This window comes from Thunnus maccoyii, chromosome 17, assembly GCF_910596095.1.
Source record: "Thunnus maccoyii chromosome 17, fThuMac1.1, whole genome shotgun sequence".
In the NCBI taxonomy this organism is placed as follows: domain Eukaryota; kingdom Metazoa; phylum Chordata; class Actinopteri; order Scombriformes; family Scombridae; genus Thunnus; species Thunnus maccoyii.
The window spans coordinates 8,276,116-8,292,967 of NC_056549.1; the positions used below are offsets into that span (position 1 = coordinate 8,276,116).

The window sequence follows — 16,852 nt, forward strand, 5'->3', positions numbered from 1 at the left end:
CATCTTGTACGATAAACAAAAAACAGTGCAGGCAACAGAGTTCATCCTGAAGTGGGGGTCTGAAAGTTTAATAGGTCTTTGTTTGGTTGTTTGCTATTGCTGGAGTGATGGTATCCATCTTTCCTGTTTCCAAGACTTCAGCCTGTAACTCATCATCATTACTTTGATTAGCATTCAGGCTGAACTGGAATAGTGCTTCTTTGTGAGATTTTTGTCTCAATGTGACCTTTTTTGAAAGAATTTTTTTTTGGATCGGATGTTGACTTTTGTTTTGTACCTCTTATAGGTCCAGTCCTCTGTGGCGGTGGGAACCCCAGACTACATCTCCCCAGAAATCCTCCAGGCTATGGAGGATGGGAAAGGCAAGTATGGACCTGAGTGCGACTGGTGGTCCCTGGGCGTCTGCATGTATGAAATGCTGTACGGCGAGACTCCTTTCTATGCAGAGTCCCTCGTGGAAACCTATGGCAAGATCATGAACCACAAGGTGAGCTTATAGAGTTTGAGCTAGATTTTTAAGCTGCCTCTATGTACATGTAAAACACTTCTACTGACAGAGAATATGAAGCCTACACTTAATTGTAACATAGCTTTCTATTTGGGAATTATCTTTTGTACAGGAGCGATTCCAGTTTCCACAGCAGATAACAGACGTTTCAGAGGACGCAAAGGATCTGATCCGTCGGCTCATTTGCAGTCGAGAGCACCGATTGGGACAGAACGGCATCGAGGACTTCAAGCAGCACCCGTTCTTCTCTGGTGAGTCTAACTTCACTATATCATTATATATTACAGCATGACAATACTAATACTCTTTAATAGCTTTAACCAGTGAACACCACTGCATTGGAATTTCTTGTGTTTACTCATTAACTAATGAATCCTGAATTATCTTGTGCTTTAACTGTGATCTCTCTCTTGTGTTCAGGCATTGACTGGGACAACATCCGTATGTGTGAGGCCCCCTACATCCCAGAGGTCAGCAGTCCTACAGATACCTCCAACTTCGATGTGGACGATGACTGCCTCAAGAACTCGGTAAGGGTCATCCAGGGATCAACAGACAAAAAATGTACTTGTGTTGTTGTCTGCCTGTAAATGTGCTCTTTTTTTTTTTTTTTAAAGCTCATGTATCAGATACAATTTGCAGTCTCTGAAAATAATGACAATCACACTTGTCTTTTTTTATTTATTTATTTTTTTCATTGCTTTCAGGAGACTATGCCCCCTCCCTCCCACACTGCCTTCTCCGGCCACCACCTGCCCTTTGTGGGTTTCACCTACACCAGTAAATGGTAAGTGCTACCGAGGGGAACAAATATGTAAAAAGATAAGGACATAGAGGATCGTTGGTTTTAATTACTGCTTACATTTTTTTGGTCATATCACGTCATTCTTGGAAAGTCTTCCTTCAGTGGATGATTTGTTGATCTCTAGTTTTTCTCTGCAATTTTGATTAAAAGGGTGAAAATGGAAAAATGAATAAATAGTCATGAAAAAAAGAGACACCTTATCAGTAGCTGGCTTCATATGTGATTAGTCATTTTAAATCCTGCCCAACATTTTCACTCTATCTTAAGAAGCGTAGGAGCGTAGGTCTTCACACTGAAGTGCTACCCGTGAGAAAACCCACCAGTTGCTTTCTTATCTCTTCAAGGCTCAGTGATAATTGCCTTTTTTTTCTTTCTCTCTTTCCGCTGTCCCTCCACTCTCTCTCTCTCTCTCTCCCTCTCTTTCTCCCCATGTGCCGTTATGTCGCTGTCATTTCTCCTCCACCCTCCCCTCCCTCTCCCTCCTCCTTCCATGACTCAACATCCTCTCATCTTTCAACTCATCTCTATCTGTGTTGTCCACTTCCCCTTCCTCTTTCTCCCTCCCCCTGCTGTTTCTCTTGTCATATCCTACTGTGCTCTTTCTCCTCCTTAACCAAACACTTTCATGTTGAATTTTCTTTCTGTTTAACACCATTATGCCAATTCTTCACCTCTGTGCTATATACATGGTTTCTTGTCTTCACTTATCACTAATCCTCTGCTATTTTTACCCATTTTCACCACTCTGTTTTATCACTGTCGCTGAACGTCACTGATCTCATGCCTCCTGCACCTTTCTCTTCACTGCCTAACCTTTTCCCACCCTCCTCCCCTTTAGCACCATATCTGATCGGGGTTGCCTGCGACAGCTGTCAGGAGAGCCGGGTAAGGCAGGGCAGGACCAGGTGGACCTGGATGTCCAGCGTAGCCTGGAGGACAGCCTGGCCACCGAGGCCTACGAGAGGAGGATCCGCCGCCTGGAGCAGGAGAAACTAGAGCTGAGCCGCAAACTGCAAGGTGTGAGGCTGAAAAAGGAGGCTAAACATGTTAATGCACATCCATATTCTGGTCTGTCTGGCATGCATGACAATATGGCCCAGATGTTTTCATCATCTAAATAAATTAATCATATTTAGATCCCACTTGTCTTGAGTATTTTCCCCCTCGCATCTATGTTTGATTAAAAAGAACATAACTGATGCTTCTTACCTGACCTGGCACAGAGTCGACCCAGACGGTTCAGGCGCTGCAGCACCCAACAGGCGAGGGCCCCCTCAGCGCTAACAAGGAGGTGGAGATCAGGAGTCTGAAGAGCGAGATCGACATCCTCAAGAAGCAGATTGCTGGTCAGGAATTCTGATATTTAATATAAACTTTTTTTAAACACCAACCATAGTGGCTGAAACTCACCAGTTACTTTTACTGCTTTACCAGACAAATTTGAGTTTTAGTCAGGGAACACTAAACAGAATTCAGATTGTGTATAAACCTTGAGAACATAGTTAAACAACCACAGTAAAATGTCACCATTGTTCTACAAACATTTTCACTCAAACTAACCCTAACTTATGTGTGTGTGTGTATGTGTCAGACTCAGGCCAACTGGAGAAGCAGCTTGAGGACGTGACGTTGGCTCGTAGGGACTTGGAGGACTCATCCAAACATGTTAAGACTCTAGAGAAACAGATGAAGAGCCTCACACAGGACAGGGACGACATGCAGAAGGTATGTGTGTGTGTTATTTATTTTGACACTGTGCACTGATTCCACCACTGGAAAAATGATCTGTAACTATAGTTAATATTACCTGTAATAATACAATGTTAACTTGAAGAACAATGATGCTATTTTTCTTCAGAAAAGTTGTTCTGTAATATTTTGAGATGACATTATTATTCATACATTCATTCATACATGCTTTTCTGATGTATTGAGTGTGAGCACTTAGACCCTGCATTGTAGCTGTCTACACACACAATGACATAAAAGTAAATAGTCTTACATGCCACACTGCTACATGGCCAACCAGAAAAAGTCATATAAAATTCCTCATATTGAGGATTTCAGTGTGTATCTGTATTCATACATTTTCTCTGTTGTGACAGGACCTCATGGAGGCCCATGAGAAGCTGAAGTCTCAGTCGAAAGACCTAAAGGAAGCCCACAGTCAGAGAAAACTGGCCATGCAGGAGTTCTCTGAGCTCAATGAGAGACTCACAGACCTCAGGTAGCATCACTGCCACGGTGCACCATTTCCCTCAGCAAACACACTTCCTTGTTTCTCCACAATCACAGCTTCCTGTTGAGGAATTTTAATGCCATATTGAGTTTGTCTAGAAATATAATCTTTTATGAACACACTATAATAATAGGTGGTGATTTATGCGCTAACTTAGCAGTAATGTAGCAACTCTTTCTTTATGGTGCTTAATGTGCTGTATCGTTTCATTTCATAATTGCTTTCTTGGTTATTAATGTTAATCACCAGTGAATTGATCGCAGTAGAAATCTTGTCTTTCTGTTTCTCTTCTGTCTATTTACCACCGGTTCTGAAACTTTCCACGCAGGTCGGCAAAGCAGCGCCTGGCTCGCCAGTTGCGTGACAAGGAGGAGGAGATGGAGAGTCAAACTCAGAAGGTTGAGGCTCTCCGCCTCGAGGTGCGAAAGGCCGAGAGGGCCAAGAAGGAGGTAGAGTAGACTCCCTGTGGTTGCTAGCACACCCTGTTCCCCTTCCTTCACTGGTTGGTGCACCAATCAAACTTTTCCTCTCTGTGTATTATATCTGTATCATCTTTCTAGAATTTTTTATAGATTTCCATGAATATTTACACAGTAAATTGGAAACAATGTGGCAGCGGCTTTATTCCAGTGTGTAATAATTGTGTCTGCACACTTGTAAAAACATTATGGAGATTATGTGGGGAGGTTTTCATCAGTTTAGAGTAATATTATGTATAATAGTCATAATAAGTCTCCATATGTTCCTACACAGCTAAAAACAGTGGAATAAGGCCACAAAATCAAAGGAAACTGAAATGTAATCTCGTGTATTAGTGCAGTAGTTACATGTGTGGTTTCAGTGTTTTAAGTTGTGTTTGTTTTTGTTGTAGCTCTGTAGGTTAGGGTTGTATTGCGTACGTGAAAAGGTCCCTACTTTTCATCCCGGTGTGTGAGCAATAAATAGTGTATGATGATACACTTTCATCCAGTCACTGGAGTTTATGTGTGTATCCGTGATCAGATGGAGGCGCAGACGGAGGAGCAGGCAGCAGAGGCTCAGAAGGAGAGGAAGCTGAGAGAGCGGAACGAGCAGTATAGCCGACAGCTGGAGGAGGAGTTGGAAGGGCTTAAGGTAAGTGTGCAAACACACACAACTGAACATTAACCTGTTCATCTACAGAGTGTCTGCGCGTCCTTAAAATTAAGTGTTTATTTTGTTTGGTTTTGATGTTTTTGCATCCATAACAAGAAGACAAAGAAACAAATAACTCATGTAGAATTGTAGCTGTTTTTATACCTCGTCTTACACTGGAGCCAACATGGATATGAAAACCCCTAAATACCACTAAAGCTAAAAGTCAGCAGTTCAACCTTTTATTGTCCTAATGCTTGCAGACTATATTCTAAATGTCCAATTTAAAAGAAAAGCTGTGTCATGGCAGGTTTCTGTGTGCTTTGTGTCCGTTTTTAGATTAATACAAAGGTTAATTTAGATTGCCTCTTAAATTTCTCTCTCTGTCACCGTCTTTCTTTCTGTCTCTTAACTAATCAGTCCCAATCTCTCTCTCTCCACCACTTCCACCCAGGTGAAGCAGGCCGGCTCCTCCGCCACCCCAGCCTCAGCGGACCAGTCCCAGGAGGTGGGACGCCTGCGGGGAGATCTGGAGAAGAAAACACTCCTTTACGAGGAGGAACTGGCGCGCCGGGAAGCGCAGCATGGCACCGAGCTGAAGGCCCTGCGTAAAGAGCTGCGGGACGCTGAGAGCCAGCATCTCGCCCTGCAGAAAGAGATCCTGATGCTCAAAGACAAGCTGGAGAAGACTCGCAGGGAGAGGTATTTTATCATTTGTCTTTGATTTCTGGGCTAGTTTGTAACCATTATTTGATAACACCAGTCTCCTCTGATTAAGACAAATTTTTTTGTTGGTGTAGAGCAGGGTTAGTGGTATTGCTGTACTGTGTATGTCCGATATCCAACACCATAAACAGTGATGATACAGTATTATTGTTGTTTTCTTTGTTTTTTCCAGTGATGATTGCATGAGGTAATTACAGTTATATTAAAAAATAGCTCAATTCCCTGTCTGGTATAAATGTGTAGCTGTGAAGTGCTGTTTCTTTTGAATAGTTAGCAATAGTTATGTTAGCCCTAACCCACCAAGAGGTAAAACTCTGTCTTTACCCAGGGGTTCTCAAGTATTTTCATACCTCCATATCGATCTTTCAAATGTGAAAGATGATGCTTTAATCCAAAGCACCAAACAGTACCATTAGTGCAAACATTTTACCAGTAGTAGCATCTGTGGTTTCCCACTACTTAGCCATGACATAGTTAGCATCTTTAACTTAATTCTACAATTGTCAAGTTGAAGGAACCAAGCAGACGTCTATCGAGCCTGTAGAAATGTGGATATAGCTTAACAACTGAGAAAATCCCTTTTTACTCTCATGTTTATCTCAGTTAGTCACATTCCTGAGCTGCAAAATGAAAATTAAAAGCAAAAAGTCAAGCAGTTGTGGTTACAGTGCTGGAGAGATGATATGTTGTTGTTTTACTCATTTGTATTCACTCAGTTTAGGTATTTCTGAATCCAAACAACTTAACTCATTAACTTACTGGTTGAGAACTTGATTTGAGTAAATAATACTGTGTTTCTGAATGGTACAGAGAGGGTGAAAATGGTTCATTGAGTCGGGGAAAAAAACATTCTGTCAAAATGTGCCAACTCAGAGGTTAAATACCAAGAAATAACTTATTTTTCTCCTGGAGACCCCCTGGTAGGTACTCAGGGGCACCTGATCCCATTTTTGAGAACCGCTGGTCTAATCAAATTTTAATAAAATCTTGTTTTTGAGGAGAAAGCTTTAGAGATTTGTTTTTGTAGCCTCTAGCCTAACCTTCCTGCCTGGTGTTACTGACATATTATTCTCACTACTTTCTAATTCATTTTTAAACACACGGCTGTATCAGATTCTAACTGCATTAATGTGTTTGGGCTGAATAATGTGTACCTGGTATTAGTACCGAGCCTTTGATTTAGGTTTTTGAAGAAATGTGTGGAGCTAAGGCCCACACATGAACAAAAGGTAGGAGAAATGAGGCTTTTTGACGTAGAGAACATTTGACTGTGTTTGTGATGTGTTTGTATTTACATTGTTATAAAACCGCTGCATAAGATTAGCTGAGTGTTCATGGACCAGCATTTCAGTTCAGGAGGTTGGAAAGTGGAAAACAATTCCTCAAAATCTCTGGTTTTTGAAGGGCAGAGTTTGTATTCATGTTAAAATGACAGAGTCAAGAGTTGTTGATTATATTTAGGGAATAAATTTACGTTTTATACAGTGTCACAAGTTTAACAATCCTGTGCTCTCTCCTCTCCAGCCAAAGCGAGCGGGAAGAGTTTGAGACCGAGTACAAGCAGAAGTATGAGAGGGAAAGAGTTCTTCTTATTGAAGAAAATAAAAAGCTGTCCAGTGAGTTGGATAAGGTAAGATATGTATTCACATATACACACAGAACCAAAATCACTCTGAAAACACCCACACAAGTCAGTTTTCTCTTGCTCTTTTTCAATATTTGTCACTCTTTGTATCAGTATTTTTCTGTCTTGCTTTCTCAGCTTTTTAGCGATCTGTTTATCTCCCTAAAACACACACATGCAAAAGACCACAATTCCCTAACCTGCCCTAACCCTTCTTAGTTCGGCCCAAGTGCTTTCATCACATTCCTCACTCCACCCCCTCTCTCCTAGCAGCGCCAAAGAAATCACTGTTCAATATCCCTCATAAAAACACCCTGTAGCCTCCTACACAGTCAGATGGAATGACTCTCTGGATTACGCTCTATTGAATTTGGAAATCGCTCTTGGAAGTTCAAAAAGGCCCCCAATTTAAACAATGTCCTAGAAGTAGGAGGCTTTTTGACGTATGGAATAAAATGTCTACGTGTTGTTTTGAAAGTCTGTAGCTGATTTAAAAAAAAAAAAAAAAAAAAAAAAAGAGAAAATATCTTGATGAAATGTAGAGAATATGGATGTGGATGCCACTGGAATGATAGCACATATCTCTGTTGCTATTTAATGTATTATTCTGTTATTTCACATGCTGAAAAATTATATTTTCAGTCAGGACGGATTAGGGCTGGAATAGTCTTCAGTCTTTTGCACAAAACAGTTCTTCAATACATCCAAGAGTATCTGAAAATATTATCGTTCAACTGCTCTAATGTTTCAAGGGAGACACATAATTTCCACTCTGTTTGCTTTGCAAAATCAAGCCACTCCATCTTCAATTATAAAGACATTTTTCACTACTCGAGACATTGACGACTGACTATTTTACCAGCACAACCTTTAGTTATTGAGCGTCTCTTACTTTTTCCCCTCTCGAGGCTTACTCATGCAAATCTTCTGAGTCAGATTCACCAAACTCTCAAATTTGTCAAAATCCCTCATTTCAGCCTGATGAATGCTGCCAGTTCACAAGTAGGTGCGCGTTCACGCCGAGTCAGTCGTCATGTTAGGGACCTGGAGGGAAAAATAAATAAATAAATAACAGGGATTTTGAAGAGCAATGAACAAACCAGCATCTAACGTGTCCGAAGTGACATTTGCAGGTATGTTTACATGCTGTTTAATGTGCTGCAGCTGAGCAGCTAATTAGCTATGTAGCCGCTAACTGATGTTAGCGGTGCACTCGTATATAACATTTTTGTCGTACTAGTGGCTCTTGCATGAGGTCCATTGCTTTTTTAGTTTTTTGTTTTTTTTAACTGACCTCATGTAGCTGGTAGAGTAGGCTAGCTTTAGCTACAGCCGTGATTTTTTGTTTGATGGCCATTTCCAAACCGAGGAAAACATATGTGTGGTTCCAGGTGCAACCATGTTATATCTGCTTCATCACATCTGGGCATGGGAGCATCATTCTGAAACATGATCTAACGAGCACATCGCACATTTTGATATAAGCCAAGGTTGTCCAAAACGAACAGTTGAATACTTAAAAATAAGTCAAGAGGCACGTCGTTTACTCTGCAAGAGTTGTTTCCATTATTGTTAAATGTCAGCAGAGATCAATCAAAAGCACCTCGTGTGATTTTATACATTTGTAACCATATTATACAATGTGTTTCTGATGAGGTATAATATCCTTGCATTATCCGTCAGCTATCCAAGCCTGCTGTTACAATTAAATATTGTCATATGGAGTGATCTCATCACAGGGAAACCATTACAGAATAAAGCATATGGCATTTGGTAGGCTCTTATTCAAAGAGTAACAGTACATGCTGAAAAGCCAGCGTTCATTTCGCTGCATGTTTATGTTTATTTCAGTGGCTCAGGGCCTTCTCCTAAGCACTGACATTCCTTTATCACCATGACTGTCCTCAAAGATATCCTAAACATTTATTGGCAGTCACCCACAGGACTGCAAAGCCATTGCAAAACAATATTAAATTACTGTCTTAGCTTGAATATTACCTCACAGTCATGAAGGTTGCAAGACGCCAAAAATGTGCCCACAAAATGAGGTATTTGAGCAAACAATAGGGCAGTTTGAGACTTGAAATGATGACACCATGGTAATGTGCTCACACACCTCTCATATTAAAGGATTCAGGAGAACGTTTTTAGATTCCCTCTGTGTGTGTGAAGGTGTGTGTGTGTGTGAATGCTCACACCTCCTACGGTGGTCCAGTGTGGTTGAAGCATCTGGGAGTTGAATCATAAAATCCGTCCATAACCTTCAACAATACAGTGATTAATTTTCCACATGTACTGTACATATTGAACCAATCGTCACTTCCAAGGCCCGACCGACACCTCCGCGTGTAGTCGCACAGCAGCTGCTCACCTGTTAGACTCATTACACCGCTTTCAAATGTTATGTCACGGTGTGTGTTTATATATTAATTAATCCATTCACCAGGTCCCATAGTTCCTAACGACGGTTTTAAGACTCTGTGCTCTTTTAATATGAAGTTTAATATGACCTGTGCGCATGTGCTTTTTCCCTCAGCTGACAAGCATGTTTGAGAAGATGAGCAGCTCCAACCGGCAGCTGGAGGACGAGATGAGGGAGCTGGCTGACAAAAAGGAGAGTGTAGCTCACTGGGAGGCCCAGATCACAGAAATCATCCAATGGTGAGACACAACAACTCCCTGAAATGTCTCTAAATACTTGCTGAGGTGTATACTTTCTCACAGAGGCAGTATCACAAACTGAAAGAAAGTCTTTAATTCCGCCTTACTCATGAAATACACACACACATGCACACACACTCCTATGTTGTCTAGCAGTGTATGGCTGCTACCTCACAGTATAACTGCAGCATTTTTCACATACCTCTGAAGATCTTAGAGCTACTTGACCCTCCCTTCCTCACAGATCACTTCCCATTGCAGCTGACACCCTGCCAGCTGCTCGCCTTCCCTCTGTTGGACAAGCCTGCTGTCTTCACATAGCACACATAGTGCGCGCGCACACACACACACACACACACATGCAGACACAGACACACGCACACACACACATTCCAAACATGCACATACAAATGTTGAGTCTGGAATTTCCTCTTAGAAGAATTCAGTGATCGATGTCGCCCCCTGGTGGTAATGATGTGCTGTGAATATGTTACAAAATGTCACTAAGAGGTCATTAATTGTTGAACAAAAAAAACTATATGCAGTCTTCTTAAATGTTTATTTTTGGGTGTGAACATGAAAATTGTGATGTGCAGAATGAGACATGTTACACATTTTGAGTGTGTGTGCATGTGAAAGTCATGATATATTTGAGTTAGGGTGAGTTTAGTGTTTATACTTTTAAGAGTGGGAATATTTATTCTGCCTGAGCGTTGGGGACTAATGAGGCGCTCTGGTTTGTTTGCGTGCAGTTAATGAAGTGTGGAAGTGATGATAGCAGTCTGTTTTAGGGTCACAGTACATAAAGAATGATGCCAAGTTGTTGTTGTTGTCCTCTCATGTATAGTGATGCTAATCTGTGTGTTTGTGTGGGTTTGCTACAGGGTGAGCGACGAGAAGGATGCTCGCGGCTACCTGCAGGCTCTGGCCACAAAGATGACCGAAGAGCTGGAGGGACTGAGGAACACCAGCCTGGGAGCGAGAGCCACGGTAAAACACACACACACACACACACACACACACACACACACACACAAAAACAATTTATAACTGCTGTAGATGCCCTTGAATGAAACAAAACGGCTTGTTATTGCTGATACGGAAGTATTCTGTGATTATAACCTGTGAAATGAATCAAATTGCAATGTGTGAGTAGTTTTTTCCAGGATAATAGAATTAGATAAAGTCATTTTGTTACATTTTAATGTTATGTCCTATTGATGTAGTAATGGATCTGCATTATTATTTGCTAATTTCTATCTCGTTTTTCACCCCTCCTTCCTGTTTTAGGACATGCCGTGGAAGATGAGGCGTTTTGCCAAACTGGATATGTCGGCCCGTCTGGAGCTGCAGTCAGCTCTGGACGCTGAGATCAGGGCCAAACAAGGCATCCAGGACGAGCTGAACAAGGTCAAGGCCAACAACATCTCCACAGAATGGTACGGATACTTTATAACAGCAGTTGTTCACTGAAAAACAGATTTGTATGAGCGTGTTGGCAGTGATCTCTGAAGAAAATCTCTCCATCCCCATGGTTAACATCTGCTGCATTAATGTATTTCTCTGATCCACCAGTAAACTGCAGGAGGTGGAGATTAAAAATCAAGAACTCCTGGCAGAGATCGACAGGCTGAAGAAGGAGACGGAGGAGCTGCGGCTACGCAGAGGTACGAGTGAAAATATGAAACAAACACACAAAGAATGATGTCGTTGTTTCGAGCGTCGCAAGTCTTAACGTACATATTTTATCCATACTGACCCCCAAAGTGCTAATAGCAAATTAATGCAAACAAAAAGACACTTTAGCCACCACTACTGCTGTAGATGATGGCGTTGTCATGGTCACATCCACAACACCACAGTGGTCTGAAACAGCATTAGAGAACTTCATATTTGAGCTGTCAACTTTTCCTGAGAGATTATCACTGTAAAGAGGGTTTATATTACAACCGGGGGGCCCATTATTAGAGGGTTTTGCGTCAGCCCCCCATATTTGAGAAATAAAATCATGTGCTATGTACATGAAAATGTATTGTTACTTAGGTCATATGAAACACCCCCCACCTCTCACAAGCAGTCCTGTGACTCATTTTGTTTAAGTCACCCTTTGATGTTTTAATATCACGTACTTAACCACGGTTGTGTTATTTGTTCTGTGTCTGTAGGTGTCAAGCACCAGGATTCCCAGAATTCCTTCTTGGCTTTTCTCAACGCTCCCACCTCAGCACTCGACCAGTTTGATGTAAGTGTTCGTCGGTTAATCAGCAAAAGAATCTTTACTGGGACGTTTTTGAATATACTGGAGGTGTGAGCAACTATATATCTGTCTAGAATTAAAAGATTTAAAATGTTTGATCACAAGAAACTTTAAAACCATCAGTTGTCGTCATTTTCTTTGTCTTGAATCAGATTTATTTTTCAGTTTTATCTCTGTGTTGTTGCTTTTTCGTGGTTTTTAATCATTTTTGTTCCAATGAATTTTCCCAGATTTTTATTTATTTTTGTTTTTACTTCTTTGGTTGTTTCCTTGCTTCATTCTCTGGTACATCAGGACTCTTATTCCTCCTCCTCATCCTCTTTAATTGAGTTTTGGGAAGACGTAAGTTTCTCCTGGCTAGGCGGAGGTTCATGTTTGTGTATGCAACAGTAGCAGTATGCTGTAGGACTGTGAACATATTTACTAGCCGACAAAGACGGTGTAGATCTGTGTGAGTACATGCGTCTGTGATTGTGAGTCTGTGCATCAGTGCAAGTGTGACGAAGAGTGGATCCACTGCAAAAAATGTCAGTCCTGTCATTTTAATAAGGTGGAAATCTTACTTAATTGCATATTCATTTGTCCTGTTTTATATGACATTGTTTCAGCATCACTCAAAATTATGTTTAAAGATATTTATTCAAGTTTTATCAATCATATTGGAGAGAGAGAGAAATTAACTTACCCTAATAATGCTTTTTTAAAGGTTTAATGGTTAAATATGAAGGCAATACTCCTTACAAACACTTGGCATTTTTTGCAGTGCAGTATGCAGGTGCTGGCTAGTGATCGTAGGCTAGTGGGCCATGTGAATGGCTCCACTTTGGCTTTTTAGTGCTAGGAGTTGGTTTGAACCGAACCATAAAGTGCACAGTATAATTTTTAAAATCCTTCATAAACCCCTTAATCTTCTGTTTATAGGTTTTTCAGCCAGAAACTGATCTTTAGTAGTCGTCATGCTCCATACTGACTTTCCCAGCTGTTCCCTCCCCATCATTATGTGTACTTTTCTACATTAGCACCCATCTCCTCACTCTCCAGCCTCTGTCCTTCAGTTAAACCCTGGTGGACATTACAGTAGTTTAATATAATAAAAGCTTGTCTTTCAAATGTGTGTTTTCAGCTCAGTCTTTTCTGATATTCACTCATCTCTGTGTCTCTGCCACTCTCTGCCTCTCCTCCTGCCACTGAAGCGCTCGCCATCCGTTGGCCCAGCTAGCAAAGGCAGACGTGTAAGCACCATCACTGCGCTCTGTGATCGCTCCCATTGAGCTTTTCTAAATGTGCCGTCTCGTCATGTTAATGTTTTACTTGTTTGTGTATTTCCTGTGTATGTTTACTGTGGCTGTTTGGTTGCATGGCAGGGTTTTTTTTTTAATTTGTGATGGGTTTGTTGTCAAGGGCAATAATTGGTTTGATTGTTTTATATTTTAATCACATTGGGTATTGCTACATGTGCTGCCTGTGTGCACTGGTGTGTGTATTTTTCCTTTTTTATTCCTCAGTGTAGCTCTATGAATCACCAATGCATGGTGGATGGTGTACGCTTGCGGTGTTACCAATTAGCATGGTCTGTGGGCTGAAATATGTTATTATACATGGTGAACAATAAAGTTGTGGTCAGTCTCTCTAAGTAGCTTTCAAAGTCCAGACCACAATATCTGTTTATTCTTTTTTTCCATTGGTATATTATGGCACCCACCCCTCCCTAAGCATGGATGCTGTATAGTTTTCTCTGATTTATTTGGTTCCACTAACACTTTGTACTTCTTTTTCCCTTCTGTCTCCTTCCCTTCCTCTTCTCATCTTCCTCTGTCCCTCCACCTCATCACCACCTTGTTCCTCTCCTCAGGTGGACTCTATGGATAACTTCACCCCCTCCAACACTCCATCCCGGGAAGAGGACCCTAAGTCCCACCTCAAGTCCCGCTCGCGCTCACCCTCCATGGCTAGCGATATGGAGCCCATAGAGGTCAGACAATCCCACGATCCCTAAGTCTAGCCGAGCGTCTACAGGCCACAGTGACTGCTACATGCTGAAATAAAAAAGATTGATGAGGCTTATTTTAGTTTAGAACATTAGGACAGGAAAAAATGATGAAGAATAGTGAAGCCGAGCAGTAGGAACCTCTCTCACAAACATGGCATGTTTGTCTGGCATGTGGAGGAACAAGAAAAAAATGGGTCCAAATATTTTCCATACCAGTTCAATTGACTATTTGCAATTAAATGTTCAGCTGAAACAGCTACTCAGAGGAACTCACAATACTGAGACTGTCAGATAGGTCAGCGCTTGTGAATTGTAAGTAACTCGATTATGGAGAAATGCAAGAAACAGCAGTACAACACAATAAGTAGGAGAACATTGAGGTTGGCAGTAGACTCCAATCTAAATTGAACCTGGCACATTTTCACTATTGAATATGATGTTGCAAGTGAAAACCAGTGTCCAGACTGTGACTTGAGTCTGTTTCTGTTTAATGGCATTCGGAAAAGTGCTTGTTAGTCAAAATGGGAGCAGAGTTGCCTCGCTAGTTTCTCAAATTAAAAAGTAATAATGGACTTAATTTAAAACATGTAGAGCTCCATGGAAATGTGCAGAAAATGTGCAACTGCACCCTAGCACAATGTTGTCCAGTGTATATGAAAAACAGCATTGGTGGGGGGAAAAAACCCAGCCAAGATGCATTGATGTGTCTCACTGCTTAATGTTTTTGTTTGTTCTCTCATGCAGTTGATAGACCATCCTCCTCGCACAGTCCAGACCCCCACCATGCGCTCAGGAGGCTACGGCAGCATCGGCCGCTCCTCACCTAAGGTTAGACGTTTTTTCTGTGAAGTCACACTTCGTCGGTTAAACAATCAACCTCATGTTAAGATTAATAACCACTCGTTTGTTTCTCGCTCTCTAAAGCCCAAAGCACATCAGTTTGTGGTGAAGTCATTCAGCACGCCCACTAAGTGTAACCAGTGCACTTCTCTCATGGTGGGACTCATACGTCAAGGTTGTACCTGTGAAGGTAAGAAAATGAATAACGTGAGGTAGAAACACTCAAAACCTACATAACTTTTGTCGTTAATGATTCCAGCTCATATATTCTCATCTCAAACCTCTCATCTGTCTTCATATCGTCTCCTCCCGTGTCTTCGTCCAGTGTGTAACTTCTCCTGCCACGTAACATGTGCGGACAAGGCTCCGGCTGTGTGTCCCGTGCCGCAGGACCAGACGAAGGGCCCGCTAGGTATCGACCCTCAGAGGGGTATCGGTACCGCGTACGAAGGCACCGTCAGGGTGAGTGAGACTGACAAAGGCCTCGGTTGTTTGTTTGTTGGTGACTTGGTTGTTTGCCTCAACACACAAACATGGAACAGTCAGTTGAGAAGAATGTAGATGTTTGGAGACGTTGGGACAAGCGCTGGTGTCTTAAGTTTATTTATTCTGGAAATAAACCAGATTTTCTGTCTGAATCCACTCAAAAGTAAACAAAATAAGGCTTTTGGTGGATGCATTGATTTGAGGTTTCTTACAGTACCATGACTCCTCACACTCAAGTACAGATGCACCAAGCAGGAATGAAACCTGTTTTCATACAGTTCTGACTTGGCACCTTCATATTTCTAACACTCAAGAAGGTATTTTAATTACAAGCTTTGGTACTGGTCCAACTGGTAAATAACTAAACTGTGTTTCTTTATCTGTCGTAGGTGCCCAAACCAACAGGGGTGAAGAAGGGTTGGCAGAGGGCGATGGCTGTGGTTTGTGACTTCAAACTGTTCCTCTATGAACTGGGAGAAGGAAAAGCAACACAGCCAAGTGTAGTCGTCAGCCAAGTCATAGATATGAGGTAAGACGACCACAAAGCAGGTCCTCACATGTAGCATAAACACGAGAGCTGAAACAGTCAGTTGATTCATTTATTAGTTGATGGACAGAAAATTAATCAGTAAAAATTATTTTGACAACTGATTAATTATTTCATCCTTCGGCTCTGGCTTTTCATGTATGAATATTTGCTGGTTTTCTCTGATAGTAAACTAATTATCTTTGGCTTTTGGACTGATGGTAGGAAATTTAATGGCCATTTGTCACTATTTTCTGACATTTTATTGATCAAATAATTACTCAACTGCAGAAAGATCAATAATGAAAATAACCTTTTTATTATATTTACATGTCAACTAAATAACCTTCAGTCCAGGATGATTTATTGTTTGAAATGAAGCAGTAGAAGATGTTAACAAACTGTAAATCACAGCTGAAACTAATGATTATTTTTATTATTGATTAATCTGCTGATTATTTTCATTTGGTTTCTAAAACATCAAGAAACAGTAAAAAGTGCACATCAATCCAAGGTGACGTCTTCAAATGTCTTGTTTTGTCCAACCAACAGTTCAGAAAATCAAAAATATTCAGTTTACCTGCAACCATCAACTTAAACAATCAATAATATGTAACCGATAATCAAAACAATTCAACAATTCTTTCATCCAGGGACGAAGAATTTTCAGTCAGTTCTGTCCTGGCCTCTGATGTCATCCACGCCAGCCGCAAAGACATCCCCTGTATATTCAGAGTAAGTTCTATCTAATAGTTCCGCATCAACAGCTAAAAACAACAGAAACGCGTCTTAACGTGACGTTTCACAACCCTCCCTCCGTCCCCCCGTCCTCTTCCTCAGGTGACGGCGTCCCAGCTCTCTCCCTCCAGCAGCCACAAGCCCTCCATCTTGATCCTGGCCGACAGCGACCAGGAGAGGAACAAGTGGGTGGGTCTCCTCAACGAGCTCCACCGCATCCTCAAGAAGAACAAGCTCAAGGAGCGATTCGTCTACATCCCCAAGGAGGCCTACGACAGCACGCTGCCGCTCATCAAGACAACACAGTCTGCTGCTATCATAGGTGGGCGTGAAAGACGT

General features: G+C 41.5%; 1 protein-coding gene across 6 annotated transcripts in view; it reads left to right on the forward strand.

Annotated features, from left to right (window-relative positions):
* Positions 1 to 16,852, forward strand: part of cdc42bpab (CDC42 binding protein kinase alpha (DMPK-like) b) — an 80,170-nt gene that overhangs the window by 53,064 nt on the left and 10,254 nt on the right. For 4 of the 6 annotated variants that reach the window (XM_042390889.1, XM_042390887.1, XM_042390888.1 and 1 more), the window contains 25 exons: positions 287 to 487; positions 621 to 759; positions 929 to 1,038; positions 1,216 to 1,295; positions 2,152 to 2,330; positions 2,537 to 2,659; positions 2,905 to 3,038; positions 3,419 to 3,540; positions 3,881 to 4,001; positions 4,555 to 4,665; positions 5,120 to 5,367; positions 6,916 to 7,021; positions 9,552 to 9,676; positions 10,561 to 10,666; positions 10,967 to 11,115; positions 11,252 to 11,343; positions 11,842 to 11,918; positions 13,127 to 13,165; positions 13,786 to 13,905; positions 14,668 to 14,751; positions 14,848 to 14,953; positions 15,089 to 15,225; positions 15,639 to 15,778; positions 16,429 to 16,510; positions 16,616 to 16,835. In XM_042390889.1, the coding sequence (XP_042246823.1) occupies positions 287 to 487; positions 621 to 759; positions 929 to 1,038; positions 1,216 to 1,295; positions 2,152 to 2,330; positions 2,537 to 2,659; positions 2,905 to 3,038; positions 3,419 to 3,540; positions 3,881 to 4,001; positions 4,555 to 4,665; positions 5,120 to 5,367; positions 6,916 to 7,021; positions 9,552 to 9,676; positions 10,561 to 10,666; positions 10,967 to 11,115; positions 11,252 to 11,343; positions 11,842 to 11,918; positions 13,127 to 13,165; positions 13,786 to 13,905; positions 14,668 to 14,751; positions 14,848 to 14,953; positions 15,089 to 15,225; positions 15,639 to 15,778; positions 16,429 to 16,510; positions 16,616 to 16,835 (3,151 nt within the window). The remainder of the gene's footprint in view (positions 1 to 286; positions 488 to 620; positions 760 to 928; positions 1,039 to 1,215; positions 1,296 to 2,151; positions 2,331 to 2,536; positions 2,660 to 2,904; positions 3,039 to 3,418; positions 3,541 to 3,880; positions 4,002 to 4,554; positions 4,666 to 5,119; positions 5,368 to 6,915; positions 7,022 to 9,551; positions 9,677 to 10,560; positions 10,667 to 10,966; positions 11,116 to 11,251; positions 11,344 to 11,841; positions 11,919 to 13,126; positions 13,166 to 13,785; positions 13,906 to 14,667; positions 14,752 to 14,847; positions 14,954 to 15,088; positions 15,226 to 15,638; positions 15,779 to 16,428; positions 16,511 to 16,615; positions 16,836 to 16,852) is intronic. The other 2 variants (XM_042390890.1, XM_042390893.1) reach the window with 1 other exon arrangement.